The 16,661-nt window shown below is 53.5% G+C and overlaps 6 protein-coding genes across 6 annotated transcripts; 5 read left to right on the top strand and 1 right to left on the bottom strand.

Annotated features, from left to right (window-relative positions):
• Nucleotides 1–1,615: 1,615 nt before the first annotated feature.
• Nucleotides 1,616–2,516, top strand: Z517_00944 (GTP-binding protein rhoA; the record flags this gene model as incomplete). The annotated part of the gene is made up of 5 exons (XM_013433906.1): nt 1,616–1,683; nt 1,746–1,773; nt 1,907–2,104; nt 2,162–2,296; nt 2,364–2,516. 5 exons carry the CDS (start codon nt 1,616–1,618, stop codon nt 2,514–2,516), a joined length of 582 nt encoding a protein of 193 aa, XP_013289360.1.
• A 1,056-nt stretch (nt 2,517–3,572) lies between these two features.
• Nucleotides 3,573–6,645, top strand: Z517_00943 (uncharacterized protein; the record flags this gene model as incomplete). The annotated part of the gene is made up of 2 exons (XM_013433905.1): nt 3,573–3,865; nt 3,945–6,645. The coding sequence occupies 2 exons, from the start codon at nt 3,573–3,575 to the stop codon at nt 6,643–6,645; spliced, it is 2,994 nt and encodes a 997-aa protein (XP_013289359.1).
• A 964-nt stretch (nt 6,646–7,609) lies between these two features.
• On the top strand, nt 7,610–10,000 carry Z517_00942 (uncharacterized protein; the record flags this gene model as incomplete). The annotated part of the gene is made up of 6 exons (XM_013433904.1): nt 7,610–7,738; nt 7,821–8,387; nt 8,446–8,597; nt 8,652–8,813; nt 8,870–9,244; nt 9,286–10,000. The coding sequence occupies 6 exons, from the start codon at nt 7,610–7,612 to the stop codon at nt 9,998–10,000; spliced, it is 2,100 nt and encodes a 699-aa protein (XP_013289358.1).
• Nucleotides 10,001–10,805: 805 nt separating this feature from the next.
• Z517_00941 (uncharacterized protein) lies at nt 10,806–12,571 on the top strand (the record flags this gene model as incomplete). The annotated part of the gene is made up of 3 exons (XM_013433903.1): nt 10,806–11,161; nt 11,271–11,325; nt 11,456–12,571. The coding sequence occupies 3 exons, from the start codon at nt 10,806–10,808 to the stop codon at nt 12,569–12,571; spliced, it is 1,527 nt and encodes a 508-aa protein (XP_013289357.1).
• Nucleotides 12,572–12,977: 406 nt separating this feature from the next.
• Z517_00940 (uncharacterized protein) lies at nt 12,978–14,074 on the bottom strand (the record flags this gene model as incomplete). Its single annotated transcript, XM_013433902.1, has 2 exons — nt 12,978–13,751; nt 13,811–14,074. The coding sequence occupies 2 exons, from the start codon at nt 14,072–14,074 to the stop codon at nt 12,978–12,980; spliced, it is 1,038 nt and encodes a 345-aa protein (XP_013289356.1).
• Nucleotides 14,075–14,687: 613 nt separating this feature from the next.
• Nucleotides 14,688–16,564, top strand: Z517_00939 (uncharacterized protein; the record flags this gene model as incomplete). Its single annotated transcript, XM_013433901.1, has 4 exons — nt 14,688–14,763; nt 14,819–15,893; nt 15,952–16,144; nt 16,223–16,564. The coding sequence occupies 4 exons, from the start codon at nt 14,688–14,690 to the stop codon at nt 16,562–16,564; spliced, it is 1,686 nt and encodes a 561-aa protein (XP_013289355.1).
• Nucleotides 16,565–16,661: the final 97 nt, after the last annotated feature.

Below are 16,661 nucleotides of genomic sequence, written 5' to 3'. Positions count from 1 at the left end.
ACACCCGTGCAAGCCAAATGTGGGCAACATCCGATGGACATTTCAGCCACAGGGACAGTTGTAGGATTTTCCTGACACGTGGCTGCTGTGCCGTGTCACTTGCACAGCTTAGAGAGTACGGTCGGTTATGATTTCTTAAATTTGTCCATGTGTACCAAGGTGATGAATGAGTCTTGACAGAGAACAACATTCAACAACGTGTTTAGACCAAGCACTGACCGGGTGGGGGAGCATTGGGATCTGCGGTTCGCGAAATCACGAGCTCTTTGACGATGCTTGTGAGGAAGAGGAGAGAAGAGAAAGGTATAGAGCATCGAAGACAAGGCGACTTGTTTGTAGTTTGGGGCGATTGTAGAGGCAGCACATTTGATGATCTTCCCAACCCATCTTTGAAATCGCCAGTCACTGCATAGTGAGGAATGGCGTGGGGATAGCCCAAGTCCTACCCGCACTCAGCACCAGGCGCTCTTGGGCGATCGAAACTTGGCACAGGCTGCGGGACCCCATAAGGTTATTGCTTAGAACTGGAGTCAGCGCAGGTTGCTTGACCGGGCGGGCGAAGGGGGATCGGAGAGCAAGATACAGCGACAGGCACGGCAATGTTGTCGTCTTCTTTGCCGCCTGACCGCCTTATTGTGCAGGGGATGTTGGGCTCTGAACGCGTTATCCACGCACATGTGAGTAACCGTAGGAATGAACAGAAGCGTAGCGAGATGTGCGGTGTACAGAATAGAAGATCCTCAAAGATGTCATGATTGAACCGAAAGAGCAGGGGGGTGATGACTACTGCTCCGGCGGTAAGTTCAACAGGCTGTGGATGGATGGGTAGCAGGCAACCACGCAAGCAATGATTCGAGAGGAACAGATAAGGAGGCCCCAATAATCTAGGGGGCGGCTGGGGGCGCATGGGTCTGTTTACAGGCGACCCTTCTGGCTGATGAGGCTGTTAGGCTGTTAGGCTGCGTGGCTGCTAGGCTACTAGGCTGCTGGTTGCTGGTTGCTGAGGGGCCATTAGCAGTGATGCTTCGGTGCGCTTGTTTATGAGACTCACAATAGGCCCCCGACCCTTTCCCCGGGGGTGGGTGCCAGGACTGCGTAACTCTGTAACAACAAAGTTGTGCATTCGTCCGCATTTCTTTAACGTGACCTGCTCCCTGAAACAAAGCCCATTCCTCTACTGTTCTCACTATCCTTTTGTCCTACCATCTTCAATCAACAAAACTATCATCACCAATCATCTCTCATAGCTTCGGTTGGCCAGGAGTGACGGTCGAAGCCCACCCAAGCAACACGTATCCAATCTTTCCGTGGCAGTACCGTATCGCGCAGCGCAGCGCAGGACAGTGTAGTGCAGCGCAGGTGTCTGGAGGCCCGCGCCAGTGTCTTAGCCACATCCACACTAAACTCACCCCGAAAAGGTGCTTCCCTGACAATCATCTCTCAACCTCTTCCTTTAAACATCCATCTCCGTCCTACACTCCCCTTCTTCCCTCATCCTTGCGCCAGCAACCTCATCATATCCGTCAAAGATTGCTGAACCGCCGGCCTTTCCTTGACACCCTCATTTCGGTTGTCCTCTCAGAACCCTTTTCTGACACTGTCCGCAGCAGCCGTTATGGCTGAGATCCGTCGCAAGCTCGTCATCGTCGGTGATGGTGCCTGTGGGAAAACTTGTTTGTTGATGTATGATCATCACCCCAGAATCGACTCGTGGCAATTCAATTACTGACTGCTTCTCACTACAGTGTCTTTTCCAAGGGCACATTCCCTGAGGTGCGCAATACAACATGACACAATCCCAATCCCTTCGGTCTATCCATGTGATGCCTATCAACGCCCCCTCCATCGAGACAAGGATAAAAGGAGCTGGATTCGTGCAGACACAGCTGACATGTGAATACGCCAGGTCTACGTCCCCACTGTCTTTGAAAACTACGTTGCCGATGTCGAGGTCGATGGAAAACACGTCGAATTAGCCCTATGGGATACGGCTGGCCAGGAAGATTACGACCGTCTTCGACCTCTATCCTACCCAGACTCTCATGTGATCCTCATTTGCTTTGCTATCGACTCCCCCGACTCGCTCGATAACGTTCAGGAAAAGGTATGATCTTGTGGTGGAAACATCCTCTGACAATTGAGCTGACAAAATGATCAATAGTGGATTTCCGAGGTCCTTCACTTCTGCCAAGGTCTTCCTATCATCCTCGTCGGTTGCAAGTGCGACCTGCGACACGACCCTAAGACCATTGAAGAGCTGGCAAAGACATCTCAGAAGCCTGTCACCCCGGAACAGGTACGTTTCTCGGCGTTGGACCTCCATCCAGCTGATAGCAGCGAGGGCTAACATGAATTGATTTCAGGGTGAGGAGGTGCGCAAGAAGATTGGTGCCTACAAATACCTCGAGTGCTCGGCCAAGACCAACCAGGGTGTCCGCGAAGTCTTCGAGTCTGCCACCCGTGCCGCTCTGTTGACCCGCAAGAGCGGCAAGAGCAAGAAGTGCTTGATCTTGTAGATCAAAGCATGCCATCTTCCTTGTTGCCAATCACATGGCCCGCACAAATCCCCCGACATTATACCAGGATATCGCCAGAGGGATCCTCAGATGTCAAATCAAGGACTTGCAATTTTCTTGCTCCGGCTTTACCAAGGATCTGGGTTGGCGGCTTGACTGTGCTACTCTTCGGGCGCTGATACATTAGTTTTGTTTCCTTACCGAGCGAAGGATGGATGGGTTGATGATTGTGGCAATACAAAGAATTGCACAGAGGCCAGGGATGGATCAGATTCGGATGGTACTGGCAACATGACGGCGTTTCCACAGTCGAGACATGTCGAGTCATCATCGAGATAGGCAATCCATTCACGGCGTTTTGTCCTCAGGCTTTCGGTTTCTACAGTCTAATCTAGCACTTCTACATCCCATTCCAAGTTGGTTGTACTAAGGGAATTCTCGAGCAATGCAATCAAATAATGTCCGGTCACTTCCTTAACAATCTCGGTAGCAAGAAAGGGTTGTCAGACAGCTTCCGAGGTCTGGCCTGGAGACTAGGACTTGCTCAGGGCGTGACTTGGAGATCTGGGCATCTGCTGGTGCCTCTTGACACGTCTTAAGCTGGCTAACTTGGCCTGTGGGGTCGACAACAGCTGCACTGCAGACCGCACGGAACAATTATTTTGTCATCTCTGCTGCCAGAGGCCAACATCCGCTGGAATCCACCCTCGTGTACTTGGTACATGCAAGGCTCTCATGTAAGAGACGAGTATTCAACAATCAATCATCTCGTCGCTTTGGCACGTGCCCTTCTTCGAAATCTGAAACCAGGCCAACAGGACTAATATCACGTGCGATATGCAGCCTCACCAATGACGTAGAGCCGCCACTGATAGGCTGGAACTGAATCCTCTCAGAAAGCGAGCCGCAGCCAGGTGTTTGCAAACGCTCGCAGGATCTAAAGCCTAGAATATTGGTCGTCCAACATGATCAGCTAACATTCGTCCTCTATGATGTGTGACAATTGAGCATGCTGCTCATTGTGACACACCATAGAAGACGCTAGTTCTGCTCGCGATGTCCGCTCGTACTGTTATCCCAGCTCACTTATCCTACCTTGCGATATACAATCCATCTCTTGGACCAACCGATGAGACCTTGCGCGACCAGATTGTCTTTTACTATTCGCACGATGTCGAGATGCAGCGGGAGAAGCAGGCAAAAGGGAAGGGTGCAGCGGAAGAAAAACACCATCCAAACTCAGAGCAGGATAACTCGCCCAATGGAAACCAGAAGGAGGAGCAGGAGGCGGAGGAGAATCTCAGATTGCGGCAGGTCGGGCTAGCACAAGGTATGGTAAACTTTGCAAAGTACGTGGGCAACCGTTATCGCCTCACAGCAGCAGCTGTCCAACAGGCAGTATAATCTGACTTTTTTCCGGCTTTGTAGGAATTTCTCGAACGGCGTCCCTCTCGAGTCCCTGGAGACAGAAAGGTCTCGCATTGTCCTGAAAGAAGTTGAACCTCAGTGGTGGATTGTTGCCGCTGTCCACCTAACCCAATTGCCTTCCATCTCACGAATGCCCTCCGGGAACAAACCATCTTCAAAACCAGGAACCACCATCGGCTCAGGTGGCACCGCTTCCAAAGGAGACGTTGAATACTCGTCGCGAGAAGTTGCACCGGCACCTCTGCTGCTCACACAGCTTGTACAAGGCTACCGTGGGTTCTTACTTCACCACGCAGCCTCCTTGTCTGAGCTGTGGAAAAAGCACGAGCACAATCGAGACCTGTTCTGCAGCCTTTTACATAAGTACTGGACGCGTTTCATCTGGAACTGGGATGTCCTCTTGCACGGCCATCCTGCGACAGACATCTATGACGCCGTTAAACTCGCTGGTGGAGGAGACCTCGGTGTTGGCGTTGGCGAAGAAGAGTGGGGAAGTGGTGAGAGAGAAGTGCTGGAGGAGTTTGCGCGCCGGACTGAGGGACTCGTCGATCTTATCGTTGGGAGGTATGGTGATGCTCCACCGACCCGTATACCCGGAGATGTGAACGCAGAGCCTGCTTCGCAAGAGTCGCAGCCTTGGTTGGGCAATGGTGAGGATTCGAGGGCCGATGATGGAGTTATATTTTCTGGGGTCGGTGGTATCTCACGGCCTTCTCTAATCACATTGTCCCAGTGGATGGAATCTATCTACATGCATGGCGATGCAGCTTACGGTGTGGGTGAGAACCCAGCATCTCGACTTAAGCATCGCAGCAAACGACGGAAGTTGGACAAAGGCAGACCTCGAGAGCCACACTCAGACCGAACGAAGCCGCAAGCGCAAGCGTTCCATCCCAAAGTGAAGTCCCCTGGAGGCAGACCGCCGGACCTACGCCGTAAGGCGATTGAGAACAACGCCACACCACCAGGTATCCCGCCACCTCTTGTCAGCGCCGTAGAGCGATCATTAGACGATGCACTGGCCAAGTTAGATGCGAAGTCTACCAACCTGAACGACGACCGCAGCAATGAAGGAGATGGGGATCCGAACCCAGCAGCCTCTGAACAGGCATCCATGTTCAACACGGAGAAGATGATGAAGTATCTCAGTCTTGGTTATGGCACTAGCTGGACATTGAATCCCAAGGGGTTCGGCGCCGACAAGACGCCCCAAGGTCTGGACGACAAAGACCTTGGTCGGGACACAGGTACAGGTCAGAGTACAGAAACAGTGGCTGAACAATTGCAGGAACTTGATCCGACTCCAGAAGTTAGCGACGAGGAAGAAACACCATTCGTTCAGCGGCTTGAAGAGTCCATTGGCAAGTTCCTGATAGGTCTATCTGGTGACCTGGAAAATGCAGAATTTGAAGGCGAATCCAACGATGAAAGAGCTGAAGCCAACTCCAGCAAGTCGAGGTCACCATTACACACTTTGTCAAACCGGATATTCCTCCGCACCTTGGTCGTTGAGATGTCCAGTTCCAGATTCTCCCAACAGGATACGGATGTACGTCCTTCATGGTCACAGTCGACTAAGAACGATGTGGATGCAGAGTCAAGAGAAGGCAAGACAAGTGCGTCGGCATCTGTCGATGGCGTTCGTCCCATCGTCACACACGAAAAGGTTCAGGTTGCGGTCTATGTTCACCAGCCATTCATCTTCGTCTTCTTATTCCGGTTGCATACACCCAACCTGACCATGCCTGGCTTCTACCGCGCGATACATCACACTTTGGGCCCATTGCAAAAGAGTCTTCTGAGATGCACAGATCCGCAGCGTTGGAGGGAACGAATGAGAGCGACCTTGGGCCTGGACGCCAGTGCAATTCCGGAGAATGAGGATAGTCCAGAATCACCTCCCGACACAACCGATGTCACTGAAATATATGATCTGCTGTATGATCCCCTGAAATCAACGCTTCGAACTTCAATTCCCAACATCCCGCTTCCAGGCAGTCTTGCGGCTGAGGGCCTGCATCGGGCCCCGCAGAACCTCCGCCCAATCACTGTTTCGGGTTCATGGTACACCCTTGGGATACCCATGGGACCATCAACAACAAGCGGTGCGAGCGGTTCTAGTACGACAAGGATCATCAAGAGTGACTGGACCCGCATCGAGGCTCTGAACGTCCACACTCATATACTTAACGCCTGGGTTTCAACTCGCGACAAGGACGCTGGTATTTTTCACGCTCGGCCAAACAGCGAGGAATTGGAAAGGACGATCAAAACAGCAAGAGGCTGGTGGATAGTGTGGATGAAAGTCTTGCCTTCGGAGCGAAGGAGAGATGGTGGTGATAACATTGTAACAGGGTTGACAAGTCAAGACAAAGTAACCTCTCGTCCCGCGGCCGAGGGAGTGACTCTGGAGAGAACTGAGGAGCTTTCCAAAGAAGCCATTCTCGTCAGAAGATCCTCTCATGAACGCAATTCGACAAGCAGAGACACGTCCCGTTCTAGATCGGAGTCTGGAACTTCTCGCCTTTCTGGGAAATGGCTCCTCCGTGATCAACCCCGGACACGAGAAGTCAGCGGCAGTGGACGCGGAATTTCTGGCGTTGTTGGACTCCCTGGAAGTACGACTGCGAGGGGCGTCACCGAGGGTGTGGGAGTGGACGCTAGGAAGTGGGTTGAAGCGTTGATTCGACTGAGTTTTTGAAGCGTTATCAATAGTCCCGGGGGGTTAAAACATTCACACCTTGCATGCACGAATGGTCGACATGGTCAAGGTACAAATAGTCCGGCGCTTCGTCCTCCCAAGCGAGGTGACAGTGAACACAGTCTGCACGAAATGGATTGCATAGTTGTCGACCACGAGAAATCCCAAGAGGGACCCCTTTCGGACCCAGTAGACTCGAAGTCAAAAGGCGGCAAAATCATGACCGGTCTCCCAGGATCCAAGTCGTTGTCATGGGAGGCCCTGCCTGCGCAGAATCCAACGGTCGTCTAGATTCGAAGTTATCACGTCCTTGCAGACAGGTATCAGACATGGATGGGCGACGACCTCCTCTCCTTGACTAGTTGCATTACTGGTTGAGCAACACGAAAAGCACGCCCGATACCAGGAACAGCCTAGATGCCATGGGGGACCGGGGTTGGGAAAATGGATGTCCGCGGAGGCGATGCTAGGCGATGCTTGGTGACGCTGCTGACTGGATGCTTTGCCCCCTGGTATCAGACGCCAAACAGATTATCCATTACCTTTTCGATTTGGTGGAGTTGTGTTTCCGCTTTGGCATTCCCAGGCCGCCCAGGCTTGCGAGCGACAGCCCACGCTACCATGCTTCACTCTGCATGACCCCCAGTCCTGCAGAGGGTGCGTGCGGAGCTCTTAGTCCCTGTGATGAGCTACCCGTATAGCACACAGCACACCTCCGTCCAGCTTGCAGGCCCCTGATCAGTGGAATGATTGCTTTGCCTCTCTGGTCGTGGTGCTCGTCTGCAAATCCTGGGTATTTTCCAAGGATGATAAAGCTTCCAGGATCGTCCAGCGTGGTTCTTTTCTCTCCCCGAACAAGGACTCTGACCTTGGTTTAACTTTCATGCCTCATTCTCGAGTGCAGCTCCCCGGTCAACCACCTACGAGCTCTACCAACCAACCAGTCGTGATGCCATCAGTCACAATGCCAGGGCCCTCGGCTATGATGGGAGAGAGCACAGGCCCTGACGGCTTCCCTCCTCCAAATACACAACGTCCAACCAAAAAGAATGCTTCTATTGCCTGCCAGGCCTGCAGAGCCTCCAAACGAAAGGTAAGCCACACATTGTCTGCCGGCTAATAATCCTCGCGTGTCCAATTCGTGCAGTCACCAATCGACCTAATATTGTCGTTAGTGTGATCAACGTCAACCGTGTTCGAATTGCCAAACGAACAATAGGACGTGCATCTATGACCCATCACAAGATGGAAGAAGAAAGCAAGCCCGCAAGAGAAGGATTGACGAACTCGAACTTCGAAGTCACGCTCTTGACAGGATCCTGATCAGTCTCAGGAACTCGTCAGCCCCTGAATCACGACAGTTGCTCGAACTCATCAAACGGGATGCTCCTCTCGAGGAGATTCTTGAGTTTCTTGACGCTCATCCAGGACCCGTGGCGAATGAGACACGGAGGGCTCTCTCTGCCACGCCTCCTCCAGAGGGCGGCGGCGGGATACGTCGTATGCTCGCAATCAGTGAGCTGGTTGACGATCCAACTTACAAGGTTCCTGCGGCTCCCTGGACCACCGTTACCAAAGATGACCAACTTGTCTCCCATCTGGTGTCGTCCTACCTAAATTGGTACCACTTTTATTACCACAACTTTGACGAGAAGTTGTTTCTTGATGCTATGGTTGCGAAGAATCTACAGTCCCCTTACTGTTCACCATTCTTGGTTAACGCAGTGCTAGGAATGGGATGTGTGGGTGTCTTGTCGACGCGGAGCGTGCAAGAGCACATGTGCTGACGACAATGGACAGTTCTTTTCAGACCATCCTATGGCCTTTGCGACACCCGGGGACGCGAGCTCACGAGGACTTCATTTTCACAACGAAGCCCAGCGGCTTTGGGCAATAGAAGCGGCCAAACCAACTCTGACCAATATTCAAGGCTTCACTATTATGATAATGACGTGAGTTGGAGCCATCGCGGTTTGGCCGATCCACACGTTGATATACTGGATTAGGTCAGCTTTCTCAGGCAAAGACAGGGTGAGCCTTACCTCTTTGAAACAGCTCGAAGTCATGATGCCCCAGCTTTTTCGTCGACACCAGAAATCGCCGGAGGTGTCTGAGGATCTGCGACGGTCGTTCCAGATTGTCGAGTGGGCGGCGCACATATATTCAACGTGAGCATGAAATCCCCTTTATCAAAATTTGAGCACTCGATTTACGTGTTCATCAGGGGCTTTGGTACGGGGTTCCTGGTCCCCCCACTGAGTCCAAAGCCTTCCTTGGAAGCGCCATATGCCTCCGAGAGTTGGCGCAACCGTCTCACATCATGGTCACCTTATCCCATGGCTGGAGATCCTGTACGGCTGCCACTCCAAGCTCTATATCACTACATGTGCGAGCTGTATATTTTTGCGAGCGATGTCCAGTCTCTGATCTTTGCCGACTATGCCAAAATGGATGCGGTAGAACGGCTCCAAGCGGCTCGGGACATGGACAAGAAAATGTTGGATTGGTATGGATCTATACCTCAGCAGTTTCAGGTGGACGACCCGGATTTTGTTCTGGTACCGACAACGATCGACCTGGCGTACAGCAACCCTGACCCGTCAGTCTTGGTTGACGTTGATATGCTGACATGTGCACCAGATTGAGCCTCCATCATTTCCGGCTGCTTTTGTGGAACTGGACGATCCCACTGCCCCAAAGTGCCACCAAGCCCAACGCCGAGCCAACACAGGATTCAGCGGCAGCAGAAACCGAATCAGCTACACTTCGCCCTAGTCAAGACGAGCTTGCGCAGGTCACGCGCGAAACAAAGGATATGTGTCTGCAAATCACGACGGTCACGATACACATCATCCAGAGAGCAGATGCGAGGTACGGCCCCCGGTTCTTCACTGTATTGACGCCACAATCTGGCATCCTCGCCGCCAGTTTCCTGCTGTCTGGCAACCTTAATTCTGTGGTCGAGGAGGAACTGCTGCTGGAGATCATGCGAGTCCTGGTAGGATGCTCGAGGCAGCGACAACTGGTCAAGGGTGTCACGCACATGTTACTGAAAACAGCTGAAGACAAGGTCGCTGCCGTCGGGGACGGACCTGCACCTCCTGGCGGTGTTACTCAAGCTCTCCTTGAGAAGCTGACGGTCATTGTGAAGGACCTTGCCTGGGCAGGCCATGAGCACCTTACCTTCAGCTCCAAGTACCCCAATCATATACTTATCAAGGAGGATCCGGATACCGAGTTGAGTCAGTTGCTCGAGAAATGGGCAGACATGGGCTTGAACGAGAAGAAACCTGGTGAGGGCGCCGGGGTTCCTGGCGACAGCGACTCGACGGATAAGGAACGGAGTGATGGATGACCGCGGTTGAATAAATCAAGGCGATCGACCAGACAGAACACAGGGAAAAGTCTCTCATACGATCGCTCCACGGGAATGCGATTATAGCTTCGTTCCCTCTTTTCCTCCTTACCTCGTCTGCCCAACCACCCTCTGGATAGAATTGCAAACTCTCGGTAGGCAGCATATCTACCCGCTCGGCAGACAAACGAGGAACGATTTAACGGGATCCCGTTTGCCGTGGCCGGTTGGTGTCCCGACATCACGACATGATGATATCATCTCCATCCACTTCCAACTCCCCGAATACTTCTACGATGCACACCAGACAAACCACAAATTCCTTGCGAGAACAGACGGAAAACCCCCCTAACTGTGCTGATATGTTGCCTTGTTTGTCCTCCCCTAGGGTCTAGTTAGGTATCTACCCTCCTCGCCTGGCTATTATCGGGCTTGTATCAGTCGATTCTCTTTGAGGGAGGCAGTTTATGATTGACGGACAATGGCAGAGCCGACGCTGTCTGAGAACCGGTCCAAGTTGAAAGACTTTATTGCCGTACGTATAGTCCGATTGTGCTTGCTTGTCCCTCTCTGTCCCCTTGGTTGTCTGATACTGGCTCTTTTTCCCGCTACCCTCCCCCACCAACCCTTCCTGAGATCATCGATCAGGGGAGGGGAGGGGGAAGGGGGGCAGGCAAGGGAAAATAGAGCCACCACGGCCCAGAACTTTCTCAGTTCCTGCACCGTGTTGTTGTCCTGCTGGGGAAAAAAACAAAACTGCAATTCATCTCGCATGGCCCGAACATATCTCACTCACTGACAAGTGATGCTCCCGTTCAAACAGTCCATCGCCACCATCCGCGGCGACCTCTCCAACATCACCGCCCCGCCATTCGTCCTCGACACCAAATCGGCTGTCGAACTGCCTTCGTTCTGGGCCGAGAGACCCTCCATCTTCGTGGCTCCAGTGGCCGCACAAGATCCCGCCGAGCGAGCTTTGTTGGTGCTGAAATGGTTCCTCTCGTCCCTGCGCAATCAGCAGTATGCGGGTAGGTCGCCGGCCGAGGGCGTGAAGAAGCCCATCAACGCTTTTCTCGGCGAGCTGTTCCTGGCCAGGTGGGAGGAGGACGAAGACGACCGAGATGGAACTGGAGTGACAAGGCTGGTCAGCGAACAAGTCAGGTATGTTTGTGGCCGTCGCTCCCCGTCTTTCTTGCTCTTGGTTTGCCCTTTCAGGGTTAGGGGCTCGTTGGTATTCGTCGCTGCAAGCATCTCTCTGATTTCTCGCAAGTCATCACCCACCTGTCACTGCATGTCGGGTTTGGAACGAGAAACACGGCGTCACGGTAAGCTTGTCCCTCGTGTGTCTTTCTTCTCCGCAACCTCTCGTTTGGATCTACCGTCCAGAACGATCTACGGCGGTGGTTGTTGTCCCGAAAAACACCAACAAATTCTCACATTTCCTTTGGTACCCAGGCAGAGGGCTATACCCGCCAGGAAATCACCTTCAGCGGCAACGTCAACATCCAGCAGATCGGGCACGCCACGCTCCACCTCGCGCACCACAATGAGACGTACCTGGTTCCGCTGCCCAACATCAAAATCAAGGGCCTTTTGACCGGCTCGCCCTACCCAGAGTTGCAAGGCACCCACCACATCCCCTGCACGAGCGGGTACACTTCCACCATCGACTTTAGCGGCAGGGGTCTCTTCTCGGGCGCGGACAGGAAACATAGCTTCGAGGCCAGGGTCTATCGTGACGACCGTCACCGTGACGATGACGAGGAGGAGGGCCATGCTTCTCCCATCTACACCGTCTCGGGCCACTGGGACGGCCTCTTCGTGATCCGCGACCCAAGGCAGGACGTCGAGCTCGAGACGTTTGATGTCACGACGGCCGCGACCACGCCGCTCGTCACAGACCCCATCACGGAGCAGGATCCGTGGGAATCTCGACGCGCGTGGTGCGACGTCCGCGAGGCCCTGCAGCGCGGGGACATGCAGGGCGCGGCGGACGCCAAGGCAAGAGTCGAGAACGGGCAGCGCGAGATGCGCAAGACGGACGGCGACGGCGCGGACTGGCAGCGTCTGTTCTTCCAGCCTGGCTCCCGCACGTCCGAGGTCGCCGTGTCGCTAGCACAAAAGGTCGGACTGGTCCTCAACCCCGAGGACACAGTCGCGGCGTGGTCGTTCCGGCGCGACGAGTGGGAAGGGGGGCGACTCCAGAAGCCATATCACGGGGACTTGAGGCCGGACAATTCACACGCCACTGGCAGTGGTATTGACGGTGCTACTGGTACTGGTACAGAAGGCGAAGAAAAAGACGACATCGTCGTCAACGGCGTCAATGGCGTCCCTTCTCCCTCCCACTCGCCCTCTCTACTACCTACCTCTCCCTCTATTCCTCCGCCGCCGCCGCCATCACCGCAGCAGAAGCGACATCAGGAGCAGCAGGAAGGAACTCCAGATGTCGCAGAGACGGGGACGACAAGAGACTGCGAGCAACAACAACCCACGACCATGACCGCGCGAGAAAAGACCCTGGTCGAACATTTCCTCCGAGATCGGTACTCGAGCAGGAGGAGGTCGTGAAGGAAAAGGTTCCGGAACTCGGTCGGCTCGGACAAAAGCGTCATAAGAATCTCCAATGTTTAAGGGGCGGGTGTTGGCAGTGTCCACGTACACATGCACCCTGGCCCAGGCTTAGGTACCAAGGTGCACTTCTACTAGAGAGTTCGCTAGCGATGACGATATCTGCAGATGCGCAGGGAGGTGGAGATGGAGATGACGAGGGATGTAGGAGAACAGGAGACACTCATTACATTCATTCATTGCTCGGACTATTCCGTTACCCAGACGCTCAGACCACCTGGTGATATTACCTGCAGCACTTGTAACCTCGCTGGTGGACAATTTCAGGAACCAAACCCACCCCAACCCGACTCGCTTGCTCGCTTGCTAAGAACGGACAGTAAAGTAAGAGAAAAAGGGGGAACTGCTATTCTGCCACTTCCTCCTGCACCCTGACGATTTCTCTGCACATCTTCAAGAACCTCTCGCGGTACTCGGGCGCCGTGGTGGTGATGCTCATGGGGCCCTTGTCGTCAATCATCCTCCACGCGTTGATCAGCATCGTCATGGTCTTCGCGTGGACTTTGTGCTTGGCCCAGAAAAAGTCGAGAATCACCGCGCGGAACAGCCACTTGTCGTCCTGGCTGGGCACGCCTGTCCGCCAGTTCGGCGGGTCGTTGAAAGGGTTCTGGCTCGCGTCGATCTCCACCGACGACTTGGGGATCCTCACCAGCATCAGGCTGTAGTCGACCGCGTTGTGTTTCGCCAGGAGTTCTGTGTCGGTTTCGAGGAGTTGGAAGAATTCATCGGCCTGTTCGCGACCGAGGAGGATTTTGTCGTCGAATTTGTCGGCGAGTTTGGACTTGGTGGCCTCGGAGGCGAGTTTGCCGCCAGCAATGTCACGCTCCGGGAAGAAATACGACATTGGCTTCAGATCAAAGGTCTGCCACTGGGAATCTTCCTTTTGGCCGTGCAACAGGTTCTCCATGACGAGATGGTATGTTGGGGTGATCCTAAGGAGGCCTCCAATGCTCGGGTAACGCCATCCAAGGAAGTCGGTGATGCGGACGAGGAGCGACTTGGGGTGGGACTCCATGTGTGACACATAAGGCTCGAGCAGTTCGTCTCGGAAGAAGGTGTGTTCGAAGTGACGAGGGATGGATTTGATGAGGAATCTGTTGTCTGTTGTATTGAAGAATGTCTGCAAGACGTCCTTGTTTAGTATTTACATTTCAACATGGAAGAAGACTTTGCACATACCGATCCCGAATAGCCCATGTCACCCTTCGACACGAGCGAGGCCTTGTCCTTGAAGCTAGCCCGATACTCATCATCGGACAGAAGCCATGTCCTATTTCTGAGCCTCTTGAACAACTCGGGGCGAAGTCTGATCAAGAGCAGGCCGTAGAGAGCGAAGAAGGTCTTGATAGGACGCCATAGTCTGACCCGCTTCTCTGCCTCGTCGTCTTGTTGGATAGCAAAGACGATTGAACGCGAGATCTTCTGGTCCCGACGGCTTCCCATGGCTTGACAATTAAGCTTTCGACCCCGAGAGTTGTAATTGATGTAACTGGGTGTGTTGGAAGTAAGTGCCTGGAAACAGATATATTTCAGGGAAAGATTGACGCGAAACAACGGTGACGTCAGTGACAATGATGCTGGACACAAGGCTGCGCTAGCCTGTTTTTGTTGTAGCAAGGCTGACCGACATTGACTGCGGTTGGCCAAGGCGCAGTCTCGATGATTCGACGGAAAGCCTGGATGCGACCAGACAAGCCCAGGCAAATAACTGAATGACCAGGCCTAACTGCGAGGCTGGATTGGCGTGCCAATGCCCACACACTCTCTCTCTCTCTCTCTTTCTCTCTCTACCCGAGATCTGGTTAACCGAAGTACCTCTGCACCCGAGTTGCAGACCTCGGTTACACACCCTCTTCTTACCCCACAACCCCGGTCAAGGCTCTCCGATCAAATAACAGCTGGGAGGACTAGCCGAACAAGAGGGAACTTGCTCTGCCCGCAAAGATTTTCTATCACATTAACAGTGACGGAGTTGGAGGATCGCTCATCCTGCCTTTCTATTTGTTGGCATTGTTGGAAGGAACTTAGAAGTTACCCTTGCCCGGCATCAGACATCATGGCTAGAATCTATCGCAATCCCGACAAACCTGTTGTTGATGTCCCGAAGGTGGACCTGTTGACCTTGCTGTTTGGTATGTGTCCCACGGTTTAATTTCTGGTAAGAGACGTTGCTGATAAACCAGCCAGAGACTGAACACTGTGCGGCTCAGGACGACACTGTTTTACATCTGGAAGCATCGAACCCGTCAAACAAGATCACCAAGAAGCAGCTCCGGAACCTCACTGAGCGCATTGCTCATGGTCTACGGAAACACTATGGTGTCGGTGCCAGTGGTCCGAACAAGGATGTCATCACTGTCATCAGCTACGGCCAAACCATGGTGCCAGCAGCCTTTTATGGCACCATCGCTGCTGGAGGAGTTTACTCTGCCGCCAGTCCTTCTTCGACGGTAGCAGATCTAGCTCGACAGGTCAGCGTCGGTACCAGCCGCCTGATTATCTGTGGTTCGGAACACAAAGACGTGGCAACCCAGGCGGCGAAACAGTGTAACCTTCCATTGGAAAGGGTTCTGGTGCTGGATTCCAGTCCTTGGAGCTTGGCGAGCCTAGATGGCCGCATCAACGTCATCTCCGACCAGACCCTGACGTGGGAGCGCATTACCGATCCCACGGCGTTGAAGAAGAGTCTGATTGTGATTCTATGGTCCTCGGGCACCACGGGTCTTCCCAAGGGAGTCATGATCTCCCACGAAAACCTCGTGCAAGAGTCATTTGTAACGTCGGTGGCCGGCAGAGAGTGGGCTGCGAAGCAGATTGCAGCCGGGAAGGAGCTCAAGCCGTACCGGACTCTCGCTCATCTCCCTATCAGCCATATTGCTGGCCTGTTCGGATATCTCGTCGCACCCTTCTATTCGGGCGGGTTGGTGGTGTGGATGCGCAAGTACGAGTGGAACCTACTGTTGAAGTACGCCAAACAGTACGAGATTACCGCCTTCTACACCGTCCCTTCCATATACCTCCGCATATCCAAGGCCCCTGAGGTGAAGGACGCCTTCAAGTCCCTCGATGCTGCTACAACTGGCGCGGCTCCTATGGACGGCGATTTGCAGACTGCTGCAAATTCCAAGCTTGGTCAAGGCGAGACCTTCATCGGTCAAACGTGGGGATTGAGTGAGACAACAGGTGCGGTGACAATGATGCCGAGGGGTCAGAGTGATACGACTGGAAGCATTTCTCCGATCCTCCCCAATGTCGAAATCAGGTAAGATGAGATTCCGGATTTGTGCCCTACCGCTCCTGGTTACTCACTGTTTCCGCAGGATGGTCGACGAGAACTACAACGACGTTGAGCCGGGCCAGGAAGGTGAAATGCTGGTCCGAAGTCCGCTCGTTACGCAAGGCTACTTTAACAATCCCCAAGCGACGAAAGAATCATTCCACGGGGACTGGTTCTGCACTGGCGATATAGGAATTCTGCGAAATGGCAAGTTCTACATCGTCGACAGAAAGAAGGTTCGTTTTCCCCAGAGAGAAGCAATAGTCCCAGACGTCCATTTCAAACATTTTGCTCACAACAAATGATTCTTCTAGGAGCTCCTCAAATACAAGGGCCTCCAAGTGGCGCCCGCCGAGATCGAGAATCTACTCTTCACCCACCCCAAGATCCAGGAAGCGGCCGTCGTCGGCGTCAACATGCCAGACGACCCCGGGACGGATCTGCCGCGGGCCTATGTCGTCGCCGACCCCAAGGAAATCAGCGAGGACGAAATCAAGGACTTTGTCAAGCAGCGTCTCGCGCCGTACAAGCAGCTCCGAGGAGGGGTCGTCTTTGTGAAGGAGCTGCCGAAGAACGCGATCGGCAAGTATCTGCGGAGGGAGCTCCGAGAGCGGGCGAAGCGGGAATTGGGCCTGGTCAAGCCGTCGAAGCTGTAAGGGAGGAAGGAGTATAGACGTAGATACATACCCTCGGGGGCTGAGGAAGGGTAACTAGTAGTACTTAGTATCTATAGTATATATGGTACCACAAAGA

The sequence above is a fragment of the Fonsecaea pedrosoi genome, assembly GCF_000835455.1.
Source record: "Fonsecaea pedrosoi CBS 271.37 unplaced genomic scaffold supercont1.1, whole genome shotgun sequence".
In the NCBI taxonomy this organism is placed as follows: Eukaryota; Fungi; Ascomycota; class Eurotiomycetes; order Chaetothyriales; family Herpotrichiellaceae; genus Fonsecaea; species Fonsecaea pedrosoi.
This window is presented reverse-complemented; position numbering and strand designations above follow the sequence as displayed.